The sequence below is a fragment of the Poecilia mexicana genome, unplaced genomic scaffold, assembly GCF_051168715.1.
Source record: "Poecilia mexicana isolate PSO_F unplaced genomic scaffold, ASM5116871v1 scaffold_19, whole genome shotgun sequence".
NCBI lineage: Eukaryota > Metazoa > Chordata > Actinopteri > Cyprinodontiformes > Poeciliidae > Poecilia > Poecilia mexicana.
In genome coordinates, this window is record NW_028263388.1 from 3,337,583 (window position 1) to 3,350,428 (window position 12,846).

At 39.1% G+C, this 12,846-nt stretch overlaps 1 protein-coding gene across 1 annotated transcript in view; it reads left to right on the plus strand.

The window, feature by feature from the left end:
* Positions 1-11,236, plus strand: part of jmjd1cb (jumonji domain containing 1Cb) — a 190,180-nt gene extending 178,944 nt beyond the window's left edge. Inside the window, exon 31 of the mRNA XM_088001097.1 lies at positions 9,955-11,236. Coding sequence (XP_087857223.1) covers positions 9,955-10,047 — 93 coding nt within the window. The 3' untranslated portion in view covers positions 10,048-11,236. The remainder of the gene's footprint in view (positions 1-9,954) is intronic.
* The last annotated feature ends 1,610 nt before the right edge of the window (positions 11,237-12,846 follow it).

Below are 12,846 nucleotides of genomic sequence, written 5' to 3' on the forward strand. Positions count from 1 at the left end.
AGCGATGTGGAACTATAACGCACTGAATGAATGGGGAAGTTTGCGTGTTGCGGCGGAAAATTGAAGCAGGTCAAAACGCATCAACACGACGAATCTAGTATGGAATAAAAACAAAGCCATACTTGACGGAGTTTGGCTACATCGAGGCTCACTGCAATAAAAAAGACATACGGAGGATCAGATAGCAGGTAAAGCAGCGCACAGCTACAAACACTCACCCGGATTAGCATGACGGTCAGAAAGCTAAACAAATAACCCGCGAAATTATTTAAGTCTTCGAGCTGCGATGTAAGACGCTGGTTCTGCTCTCGTTGTTGAACCGCTGCTACGCTACAGGTAGTAAATTTGACAGACGGAGCGCCGCTTCTGCTCCACCTGGTAGTGACTCTCATACCAAATCTCTGCTTAAAGCTGCAGCATCTAACTTAAAAAATAAATTTTACATATGTATTAAAACTTTCGCTGTCCTAACATGAGACAGATAATCTCTAAAAAAAAATAATCGATCTCCTCCCTGTTCTGCATAATTACTCTGCTCAGTCAGAAACAGCCAATCAGAGCTAGCAGTAATCAGCTAGCCGCCATGCTAACAGGAAGTTTTCATTCAGTAACTCTGGATTGTTTATTGTAATGGAACCTGTTTTTGCTTTTGAATGTTAAGTTTTATACTTGAACTTCTTGGCAATATTGAGAGGTTTTATTTTGGCTCTTTGTATTATTTAGCCTCTTCAGAGCCTTCATATGTTATCAGTCTGTTAAAGATAGTATTATCAATAGCAGTATAATTTGCACAATGCCTGTTTTGTTTAGTTTTCTTCTTGGAAAAAGTTATTAAAAACAAGTTTTTGTCTAAATTAAGGTGAATTCATGGTTCCTTTTTCCACATAATGTAACCAGTAGTGTTTATGATAATAATAATTACGTGATCGGTATCGGTGTATCGGCCCTCATTGGTGATCGGTATCGGTATCGGGAGGAAAAAACCTGATCGGCACATCCCTAATTAAAACCTTTAAAAAATTTATAAAATATGATGATTGACAGGATTACTTTAATTTTATCGTCAGTTGCAGCCGGTTGGTATGGAATAAATATTAACAGTTCTACATTTACTGGGGCCTGCCATAGCAATGCATAAGAGAACAATGAAATGCTTTCCTTTTCAATGCTGCGTGCCCCCTCACAATATAAATATCAAAGCGTGCGGCTTGATCCCATGATGGTGCGCTATTATAGTAACCATGGTGGTGTAATATGCAAAAAATGAGCCAAATTCAAATCAAATCTAATTTTAACTGACACTGTTTTGTTAGACTTCAGAGGGCATTTGCATGACAATGATCCAACAAAAACGGAATCTTTGTTCCGTTTTTGTTGGATCATTTACATGAAAACGTTCTAATTACGATCTTTGTGTACACAGTAACGGTACACATCAAAAACGTGTAATGCTCTCGCCACGCCACTAGTTGGTGCTAGGTTCTTTGAAACTAAGTGCACATGTGTTTAAAAAACAATTCTACTTGAAGGCACGTGGATTCGCGTTTCCCTATCAGGTACCGTTCTTCCATAGATTGGGAGAAAACATGCATTGTGTGCGTCTGATTAGGGCACATGCAGTTGGAAAAAGTGGGATAGATTTGCTGAAACACCTTGTTTGAGCTTTCACGGTGTCCGTAGTTCTCTAGATAAGAGCGCTGAACAAGTAGCCGTGTATTTTGCCACCTGGGCGGTGCGGAGCGGTGAAGAGACGCTGAGGGAACTGTATCTGATGGGGAAACGCGAAGTGTAGTAATACCAGCATTGTCAGTAGTTTCTTCTTCTGTAGATTGTAGGAAGCAGCTATGTTTTGCATCATACTATGCATGAGCTGGGGATTCTCTGGAAGAAAAGATCCATTTTCTCTGTTTACAAGACAACGGACACCGGTACGTTTCAGAAACATCACACTCTGGTTTTAAATCTGTGCCAGTGTCAGAGAAAACATTCGGTGGTTTCATGTAAATGTACAGTACAAACGCAACAAAACTCTTCCGTTTTCACCCAAAATCGTTGTCGTGTAACGTGTAAACAGAGATAGAATTTTGTCTGCCCCTCTGTAGCTGTGTCCGAATTCAGGGTCTGCATCCTTTGAAGGACTGGTCTACGTAGGATGGGTCCTTCGAAGGCCGGGAATAAACTAAGACCGGAAGAAAAATATCTGTCGATTCGGACAGGTCTAGCCTTCACCAACTGTCCCCTCCCCCACCTCAGCGTAACTCATGTTGCCTAGCAACCGTGACAGCGTGAATGGAGAAGAAAAAAAAAAACAACAGAGCCAAAGTTTGTTTTTCAGTCATGTATTACTGATTTCTATATTATTCTTCACCTTTTATAGTAAAGGATGTTCCATAGTAAAAAGGAAATCTCTTAGTTTGATTCTAAAATGTTCAAATGTGTACTGCACTTTTCTACAAGGAATACAAATTATTCATTTACAAACATAATACTCTCCACATCGCAGATAGGACATTACGGTTAAATAAACCTATTATGTTTGAATGCTTAACTTTAATTAATCAATCAAACCGATGTGCTCTGCATTGAAATACTTTATAAATCAAACATTTTTCAACCAGATCTGTCTGGTTGACAAATGTTGTGAAATTTACCAACTGTGTTTAACTCCCACTCATTGGGGAAAGCTAGCAAGAGTTTTTATAACAATGTGCCAGGAGTTAGGCGTTTTCTCTCAGTATACCGAACACGGAGCGCCTGGCCAGCTGACAGCTGGCGAGGGGAGCTGGCTGTTAACACAGCAGTAGCACACAGGTCCAAAAATGTCAGAGCAATATTGCAATTAGATGATGTATTGATGAACCGAGCAGATATTTGAGATTTACACACTTACATTCTCGCCTAAAAGCGTTGTACCAAATCACATTGTGTCATTTAAAGTGTTATATAGCTAAATAATTTGTCGCTATTCACCGCCATTGACGCTCTGCCTGAACGCCCAGTTGGAACCCACAATGAATTATGGGATATCGTGGGCCATGAAGGATACACCGGACCCATCCTTCAAATCTGGGGAAAAGAAGGACGCATTTGAAGGAGTCTTTGAATTCGGACAGGCCTTGTCGCCACGCTATGACGTAATCGGCCTACAAGTCCATCCTTCGAAGGATGCAGACCCTGAATTCGGACACAGCTTGTGTCTCACTCACACATGAAAGTTCTCAGAGAGGATTAATTACTATAGAAATAGAACACTGAGGAGAGCAGAGATGTAGGCCCCGTTTACACGACAACGATTTCGGGGGAAAACGGAAGAGTTTTGTTGCGTTTGTAGTGCGCATTTACACGAAACCACCACCGCGGTAAAGCTAGCCGGCTCTGACTCCAGCCGGCCCAGCACACAATATACAAGTGCGCGGTCGCTCAAGACATTATGGTACAGCCATTTACGTGCTGCTTTCACAATAAAAGCGCACATCCGGTCCATGTTTGAGCTACTCAAATCCGGCCGCAGCATTTGCAAACAGAAAATAATATATGCTGAGAAACTAATACAAAACTAATACTATATATATATATATATATATATATATATATATATATATATATATATATATAGTCATTTTTATCTTTTTTTTTTTCTACTTATATACAAACCAGATTTCAAAACAGGTGTGACACTAAACAATTTGTGAATAAAAACTGAATGCAATGATGTGGAGGTGGCAACATATAATATTTTATTCGTAATAGAACATAGATGGCAGATCAAAAGTTTAATCTGAGTAAAAGTAACTTTCTGGTTCTGTTCTAGAGGTGTCCCTCTGTCACCCAGAAGTAGTAGCAGTCTTTGGAAACAGAGAGTTTCTCAGCAATGTGCACGGCAACTTAGGTGTAAAAGATAAAAAATAACTTTTTTGATAGGCTTTTATTTTGAAATTACACATCAGATCTGGTTGCCACTTTCTGGTTCTGTTCTAGAGGTGTCCGTCTGTCATCCAGAAGTGGTAGGAGTCTCTGGAAACAGAGAGTTTCTCAGCAATGTGCACGGCAACTTAGGGGAAAAAGATAAAAAATGACTTTTTTGATAGGCTTTTATTTTGAAATTACACATCAGATCTGGTTGCCACTTTCTGGTTCTGTTCTAGAGGTGCCCCTCTTTCATCCAGAAGTGGTAGCAGTCTTTGGAAACAGAGAGTTTCTCAGCAATGTGCACGGCAACTTAGGGGAAAAAGATAAAAAATGACTTTTTTGATAGGCTTTTATTTTGAAATTACACATCAGATCTGGTTGTAACTTTCTGGTTCTGTTCTAGAGGTGTCCCTCTGTCACCCAGAAGTAGTAGCAGTCTTTGGAAACAGAGAGTTTCTCAGCAATGTGCATGGCAACTTAGGTGTAAAAGATAAAAAATAACTTTTTTGATAGGCTTTTATTTTGAAATTACACATCAGATCTGGTTGCCACTTTCTGGTTCTGTTCTAGAGGTGTCCCTCTGTCATCCAGAAGTGGTAGGAGTCTTTGGAAACAGAGAGTTTCTCAGCAAACGGCACGGCAACTTAGGGGGAAAAGATAAAAAAATGACTTTTTTGATAGGCTTTTATTTTGAAATTACACATCAGATCAGGTTGCCACTTTCTGGTTCTGTTCTAGAGGTGTCCCTCTGTCATCCAGAAGTGGTAGGAGTCTTTGGAAACAGAGTTTCTCAGCAATGGGCACGGCAACTTAGGGGAAAAAGATAAAAATGACTATATATATATATATATATATATATATATATATATATATATATATATATATATATATATATATATATATATAGTATTAGTTTTGTATTAGTTTCTCAGCATATATTATTTTCTGTTTGCAAATGCTGCGGCCGGATTTGAGTAGCTCAAACATGGACCGGATGTGCGCTTTTATTGTGAAAGCAGCACGTAAATGGCTGTACCATAATGTCTTGAGCGACCGCGCACTTGTATATTTAGTCCATGGGCCAGACCATTTTTTTGTCCGTTTCAGGGTGGCAAAGTCTATCAATATTTTTTGAAAAGATACATGTCTCTAGTTAATATTTTGATATGATAGCCCTTCCAAAATGGTAGCTGAGTCATAGTTATCATCTCATGAAGTAAACAAACCCTTTGGAAAAATTCTGTATTTTGGGACTGCTGTAACTCTGGTTTAGGGTCATGGTATGGGCATTTGTCAAAGGTCTGTAATGCAATATTTGGTATCATCTTAAAGGGGACACTCTTGGCTTTCATTTAAGCCATGTTTTGAGTTTCTCTGACCAACACAGAGGTCATTAGAGGTCGTTAAACCAAAATTATTACACATTTTTCCACATCTTTTGACCAAACTAGATACCCTTCTTTCATCCCATCGGTATCCAGGAACATCAGGGACACAAGAGTTAATGACTAAAATACTCAACAGACTCTAAGGAGTCAGAAAATGTATGATATGCCTACACTGTCTGTCTATGGGAGGCGATTATGAGCTGTAATTTGAAGTTACAGACTTGGGCTATAACCTTAACTGGTGTATATGTTGGGGGTTTAGTGGGGGTTGTTTAGCGTGTCACTCTTGTCTAGTGTGTTAGTTATAAAAAAGTTAATCAGTAATAGTAGAAATGTACACTTACATAGACTTTAGGATGCTGTATTGGCCTATTTATCAGATTTTGTGAGTTTTTCCATCCTGGGCTACACAATAGTAGCCCAGGATGGCCACATAGAGACATAGCAGAATGAGAGAGGATACCACCCTCATTAAATGACTAATTCTGAGGTAAAATAAAAAAAAATGATTATTTTGAGATGCTTAGCCAACTATTGACAGCATAATTCAGATTATTATATTACATTTCTGCCAACAGATGATAACCTTAGGCCAGTGGTTCTTAACCTTTTTTGAGGTACCAAACCCATCAGATTCATATGCGCATTCACCGAACCCTTCTTTTGTGACAAATAAAATGATTTTTTTCCAAATTCACTCCAAGATCACTAAGTCTTCTGGAAAGGTAGAGTCTCTGACAACAGTTCTTCAAAATATAGTCAGTTTTGTCAGCAAAGTTGAGCTGACTGCCCATGAACGACCCAAGGTATTTAAAATTTGCCACAGTTTCAACAAGTTGGCCATCGAGAGAAACTGGAACCACTTTAAGGTATAGGCATATCATACATTTTCTGACTCCTTAGAGTCTGTTGAGTATTTTAGTCATTAACTCTTGTGTCCCTGATGTTCCTGGATACCGATGGGATGAAAGAAGGGTATCTAGTTTGGTCAAAAGATGTGGAAAAATGTGTAATAATTTTGGTTTAACGACCTCTAATGACCTCTGTGTTGGTCAGAGAAACTCAAAACATGGCTTAAATGAAAGCCAAGAGTGTCCCCTTTAAGATGATACCAAATATTGCATTACAGACCTTTGACAAATGCCCATACCATGACCCTAAACCAGAGTTACAGCAGTCCCAAAATACAGAATTTTTCCAAAGGGTTTGTTTACTTCATGAGATGATAACTATGACTCAGCTACCATTTTGGAAGGGCTATCATATCAAAATATTAACTAGAGACATGTATCTTTTCAAAAAATATTGATAGACTTTGCCACCCTGAAACGGACAAAAATGTCAAAATTTGGCCTCTGGCCCATGGACTAATTGTGTGCTGGGCCGGCTGGAGTCAGAGCCGGCTAGCTTTACCGCGGTAAACCACCGAACGTTTTCTCTGACAACGGCACAGATTGAAAACGGGTTCCAGAGTGCGATGTTTCTGAAACGTACCGTTTTTGTTGTCGTGTAAACCGAGAAAACGTTTCTTTTCTTCCAGAGAATCCCCAGCTCATGCATAGTATGACGCAAAACATAGCTGCTTCCTACAATCCACAGAAGAAGAAGAAACTACTCACAATACTGGTGTTACCGTTTCCCCATCAGATACGGTTCCCTCAGCGTCTCTTCACTGCTCCGCACCGCCCAGGTGGCAAAATACACGGCTGTTTGTTCAGCCTCTTATCTAGAGAACTACGGACCAGCCCCGGCTCCAGACGAGTTTAACGGGGGGGGGGGGGGGATCAACTTATTTTGGGGGGGCAAAATGAGTCTATGTAGCTGAACATAGACAACAACATCAATAGCGTACAGGCTACTTGTTAACAAGCTTAACGTGCTGTATTGATATTAGCTAGTCATCTTTTAGCTATCATTACCTGCATCCAACAGCTTTACTCAACTCAGTCGGTTAGTTTGGAGGGAAAAACTGAAAAGTTCTTTGCGTTTTGCTGGTTTGCTGCCATGATTCTAACACACACCTGTGCAGCAGCAGCAGGTCCCCTTCGCTCCCGCACAGGTGTAAACCCAGCGCGAGCGTCTCAGCGTTAATGTTGCGTTTGAAGGCGGCTCGGAAAAACAGGTTACGACTTGTTAGCAACGGATTAAACTGTTTTAACTGCTGGAAAAGGTGACAGAGGACACGGATATGGGAAGGGCGGGAGCTCCTATTTTATCAAATTTATATAGGAATAACAGACTGTTGGCCATTCCAAGGTAAAAACAATAAACAGCTTCCAGTCCGGGGCCCGCTACGGACACCGTGAAAGCTCAAACAAGGTGTTGCAGCAAAGTTATCCCACTTTTTCCAACTGCATGCGCCCTAATCAGACGCACACAATGCGTGTTTTCTCTCAATCTATGGAAGAATGGTACCTGATAGGGAAACACGAATCCACATGCCTTCAAGTAAAACTTTTTTTTTAAACACATGCGCACTCAGTTTCAAAGAACCTAGCACCAACTAGGCGCAGCGAGAGCATTACACGTTTTCGATGTGTGCCGTTACTGTGTAAACACAGATCGTAATTAGAACATTTTCGTGTAAACGATCCAACAAAAACGGAACAAAACTTCCGCTTTTGTTGGATCGTTGTCGTGTAAACGCCCCCAGAGAAGACCAGAGCTTCCAGTCAGAACTACAGACACGCCAGCTTTCTACAGGATCACTTACAGACAAGATGGCAGTAGAGCAAAAGAATTAAGTTCCATATGACTCGTGAAACTTGTTGCCCCTAAACTGACAACCACTTTGGTATGTTTTTCTGATGTTAATACTGAACATTTCAAAATAAAAGCCTCAATATTTCTCTCAGGTCACTTGCAAAGCAAAGCTAAAATGAGGCTAAAATGCTTATGCTTTTTGAACAATAACAATATTTGTTTTTAAACTGTTGCTAAGAGCCACTAGTTGATGCTAGGTTCTTTGAAACTAAGTGCTTAAAAAACAATTCTACTTGAAGGCAGTGTTCAACGAAGATAATGAGACGATCTTTATGGATAAATGCCTACTGCCCCACAGTGGTTGGTCCTGGGATCACACCTGTACAAATTCTCACCAGATTCCACATTTTTAGGACTTTGTGCTTCTTTCATGTGTTCCCTTTGAAGTGCCACAAAGTAAACATCTGATTTTTACTTTTGCAAAATTTACCAACTGTACATATCTTGTGTCTATGAAGATAATCAGTATTTCAAAAGATAAGATGTTTTATAAACAACACTGTTTTTTGAACAATAACAATATTTGTTATTAATCTGTTGCTAAGAGATGAGGACGTTTTCTGGTAACCAAGTGCCACAAAGTATAAACATCTGATTTTTACTTTTGTGAAATTTACCAACTGTACATTTCTTGTATCTAAGCAGATAAGCAGTATTTCAAATGAGCGTATGTTTTATAAACAATAATATTAGTTATTAATTTGGTATTAAGAGATGAGCCTGTTTTTTTCAGATTACGAACTGTCACAAAGTACAAATCAGATTTTTACTTTTATAATATATTAACCACCAATGACAAAAAAAAACCTAAACATTTTCACTTTTCTGAAAAATTCATTAACTGCACAATTCTTGTTAAGTAGTGTAAGATAAGGAGTATTTAAAAGAGCAGAAGAAATCTTATGGTTTTTTGAACAATAATATTTGTTGTTTATCTGTTGCTAAGAGATGAGCGTTTTTTCTGGTAACGAACTGCCACAAAGTAAATATTTGACTTTTGCACAAGTAAAAATCAGAAGACAGTACATTAATATTAATATTAACATGCTAGTTATACGCCACATGCCAAATTTGGTTAATTTTACCTTATACACTAATTTTAACATACTTAAAAGTTTGTTACTCAACATGCTTGTGACTCTTCACATAGTATTGAGTACTTTGTACCTTACTTTAGCTCATTTTTAGCATCAGAATGCTGGGTTCCAACTGATGGGTACACCTTGACAGGTCCCATTTAAGTTTCTTCAGAGTTGTTCTAGTTATTTTATTGTTCTACTGTTTCGAATGGAGAAATAATTAGCTCTACAGTTACACAACTAATTTGATTGATGTCTTGTTTCACACCAACATTTGAATAGTTTAGATTACCCAGTCTCTCTTGCTTATAGTTCATGTTAAATGTCAATTTATTGTAATCATATTCAGTTTTCTAATAAACTTTTGAACATTTTAAAATTTCATTGGGGACAATGATATATATAAAAGCTTTTATGCAAGCATGTTTTATTTTTTTGTCTTATGGTGTGTAATACTTGGTTTTTCTGGTATTTAGTTGCTTTCAGAGCATTGTAACTCAGTTACCTGTTTGAGGAAGTAACTAGAAGCTGGTAACCACTGGTTGTCATCGTAACTGTGCAGTTTGTCCAGGCTGCATTTCACTTCTCTCAACCTCCTGCACTACACAGTTTGACCACTAGAGGTTGCCAAAAACACTTTTCATATGAAAGGCAGAAGTTCTAGTTTTACATTCTCCGCATTGGCTGTAATTGGACCAGAAGAGAAATGAAGCTCATTTGCGACACTCATTTAGAAGTTTTTTATTTATCAAAAGAAATATAGGTTTAATCTTTTGATTACATATAAAAATTGTTGATGTTTGTCCCGATTTCAGGTGAAGAATATCTTGTACCACTGTGTGAAGGAGGTGGTGAGCTCACTGAAGAGGAATAACTCTGACAAAGATCTGAAGGAAGATAATTCATGACACCTAGTTAACCTCGGCCATGCTATCCAAAACGACCTCCGACCTTCGCTGGTCTTCAGCCTCACCCTCCTCATCATGTGCTGAAGATGGTCTGCTCAAAGCTGCTCCCATGACCCTGGAGGCTCTGCAGTGTCAGACCCTATCTAGTGGTCAACTACAAACACAGCTGAGTCCATGTTCTGTTGAGCCAAATGGAGAGCCAGGATCAGAGTGCCTGCTGGACCCATGAGACTGAAGCTTCGCTGCCTGGAACCAGAGCAGAGATGGCTACAGGACACCAACGACCGCTGGAGGAACTCTGACCTCCTTGGCGTGACCTTGGCTTGCTGCATCAGTGACAGACTGGGCCCTAAGAGCCTCTGAGCGAACTGCTGGGGACAGGAAGCGCCGGCTCTCTTTAATCTGCCTGTGGTTTCTGGGAAGGAAGATTTTGCTGAAGACAAGAGAGAACCAGGAGATTAAGGATGCTTCATTCAGCAGCCTCTGCTGCCTCTTTTATTTCCCTTTTCTCTCCAATTTGTTTTGTTTTCTGGACGTTGCCGTCTTTGTTCTCTGTTCTCTGTTCTTGGTTTTCTTTGTCAAACTGTCATTTCTTCCTCTGCAGAGACGTTCCAGCTCTGATAATGCAATGTTATGAAGAAGAGAGACTTCATGTAAATGTGAGCTGTATAGTTCTTTTGTTTTACTCTGTGGTTTCAGTTGTTATGATCTCTACTGTGATGGAGGACACACACACACGCACACACACACGGGCTAATGCCTGTGACTTTGGAAAATATTGACACTATCCAGTCCTCATGCCATAAATCTATTTTCTGAAAATGAACTGCCAAGCTATTGTTTAGACTGTAAAGTTGTATTATGTAAAGAAAAAGACTTCTACACAACAGTTTATGAAAACAAAACTAACCGCTGTAAAATTTTGACATTTACAAAAAAGATGTAATTTATTTAAGAATTGTCTTGCTTTTTTTGATAAGATTTACTATTGTGAACTTTTGAGGTTTAAAGGTTAAAATAATTAAGAAGTTAACTATAAAGTGTAAATATATACATATATACATTAAGTGAAGTATTTTTTTAAAAGACAGCTTGCTTCAATTTAAAATTTTGAAGTGCAAGTGTAGATGCTTTGTACATTAAAGTTCAAAAAGGTTTTACATTTTCCATTAAAATGGATTTATCAATATGTCGTTTGGTGGTTGTGATTCTGATGAGATGAGATCCGGGAACCGGATGGTTGAAGGCAGAGAAACCAGCTGGACCAGTGGAGGGAGCTCTGGCTTATTGGTGACTCACAGCTGGAGATTGATGTGGCGCTCCAAAGATCCTACGGCAGAGGGTAATCCAGACAACGGAGGGAACAAATCATCCCCACCATCAGACAATGGGACCAGACCCACTGAAGCCCTGGGCCGCTGACCCGACAGATAGCCAGACAAATGAACAACCTGGACCTACATCCTGAAGGCTCACTAGTAGATAAGAAGCATGAACTGCTACCTCATTATGTAGACTGATGGGCAAAAACTATATTTAAAAAAATATTTTAAAGAGTAACAGAATACAGTACAAAATCAGACATTTAGGCAAAGAAAACATCCATCCATCTTCCTCTGCTTATCTGCAGTCGGGTGGCGGGCGTAGCGGCTCCTCCAGGGGAAGCCCAGGGCGTTCCCAGAGGAAACATTTAAGTGTGAAGCATACTGTCTCAGCAGATAGAAAATAAAACTACAAAACGCCTTTGCAGTGTTTTCGCTGCTCAGGCCTAATTAAAACAATGAAGCTTGCTTGTACCAGTCTCACTTTCACACACTTTTGTGAAAAAAGTATAAGAGAAAGCTTGTACTTTTTTTTCACAAAAGTCGTAACTGACTATTACCTGTTAAATATAGTTTGAAGGGCAAGTTTGCTTCGAGACGTCATAATCCATTTTATTTATTTATTGTTTGTTAATTTTGTACTTAAAATGTCTTGCAGTTACAGTGTTGAATGTTCTTTAGAATTTAGTTTGACCTTTGAGAGGGTGTGTATTCATTGTTATTCCATTTTTATGCTATTAGTTAATGGTCTCAAACGTTTTCATTTATCTAAATAATTTCTCCCATCAAAATTTATTGTGACAGACCCAGTATAATCTTACTGCTGTGTACTGTTAAATGTTTGCAGTATCTTTAAAAATGCTGACTTTTCATTTAGATTAAAGGGCATCAACTCTTTTGCGATTAAAGTGTAAGTAATGCCTGAAACTCTTCTGGCTAATTTCGAAAAATTCCAGCAAAGTCGGCGGAGCCAAAAGCCACAGGTGAGGGTCAGGGGGGTGTGAGTCCTTTGGGTGAAAGGACAGAAGCTGTTAACGTATCCCCCGTGTTGCTATGTTTATTAATTTTTAAAACTTTTTTTTTCAAAGCTAGTGATAAATTTGGCGACTCTTGGCAGTCAATGACTAATCTTTTCTGACTACTGTTGTAACTGTCTCAGCCTTCACAGTTTCTATGTGGAAATGATTTGGCAACATGAAACACATTTTAGTGATGTGATTATAGAACTTTGGGAGATATTAAAAGATCTGGACCATAACACACAACTGGTCAGGAACCGAATGATTAACAAATCTGCATTAGCCTTCAGCATATTAGCCAAATGTACCGGATAAAAGAATGGTTTGCAGATAGCAATCTGTGTTAAAGATGAGGATGAGATTCATGTGTGTTTATTGATTTCCTTTGAGGCAGGCTGCTGTGTATGCTGACCCTGGTCATACTGAGGTGGGATGTTGCTGTGCAGGAATGAAGGCAG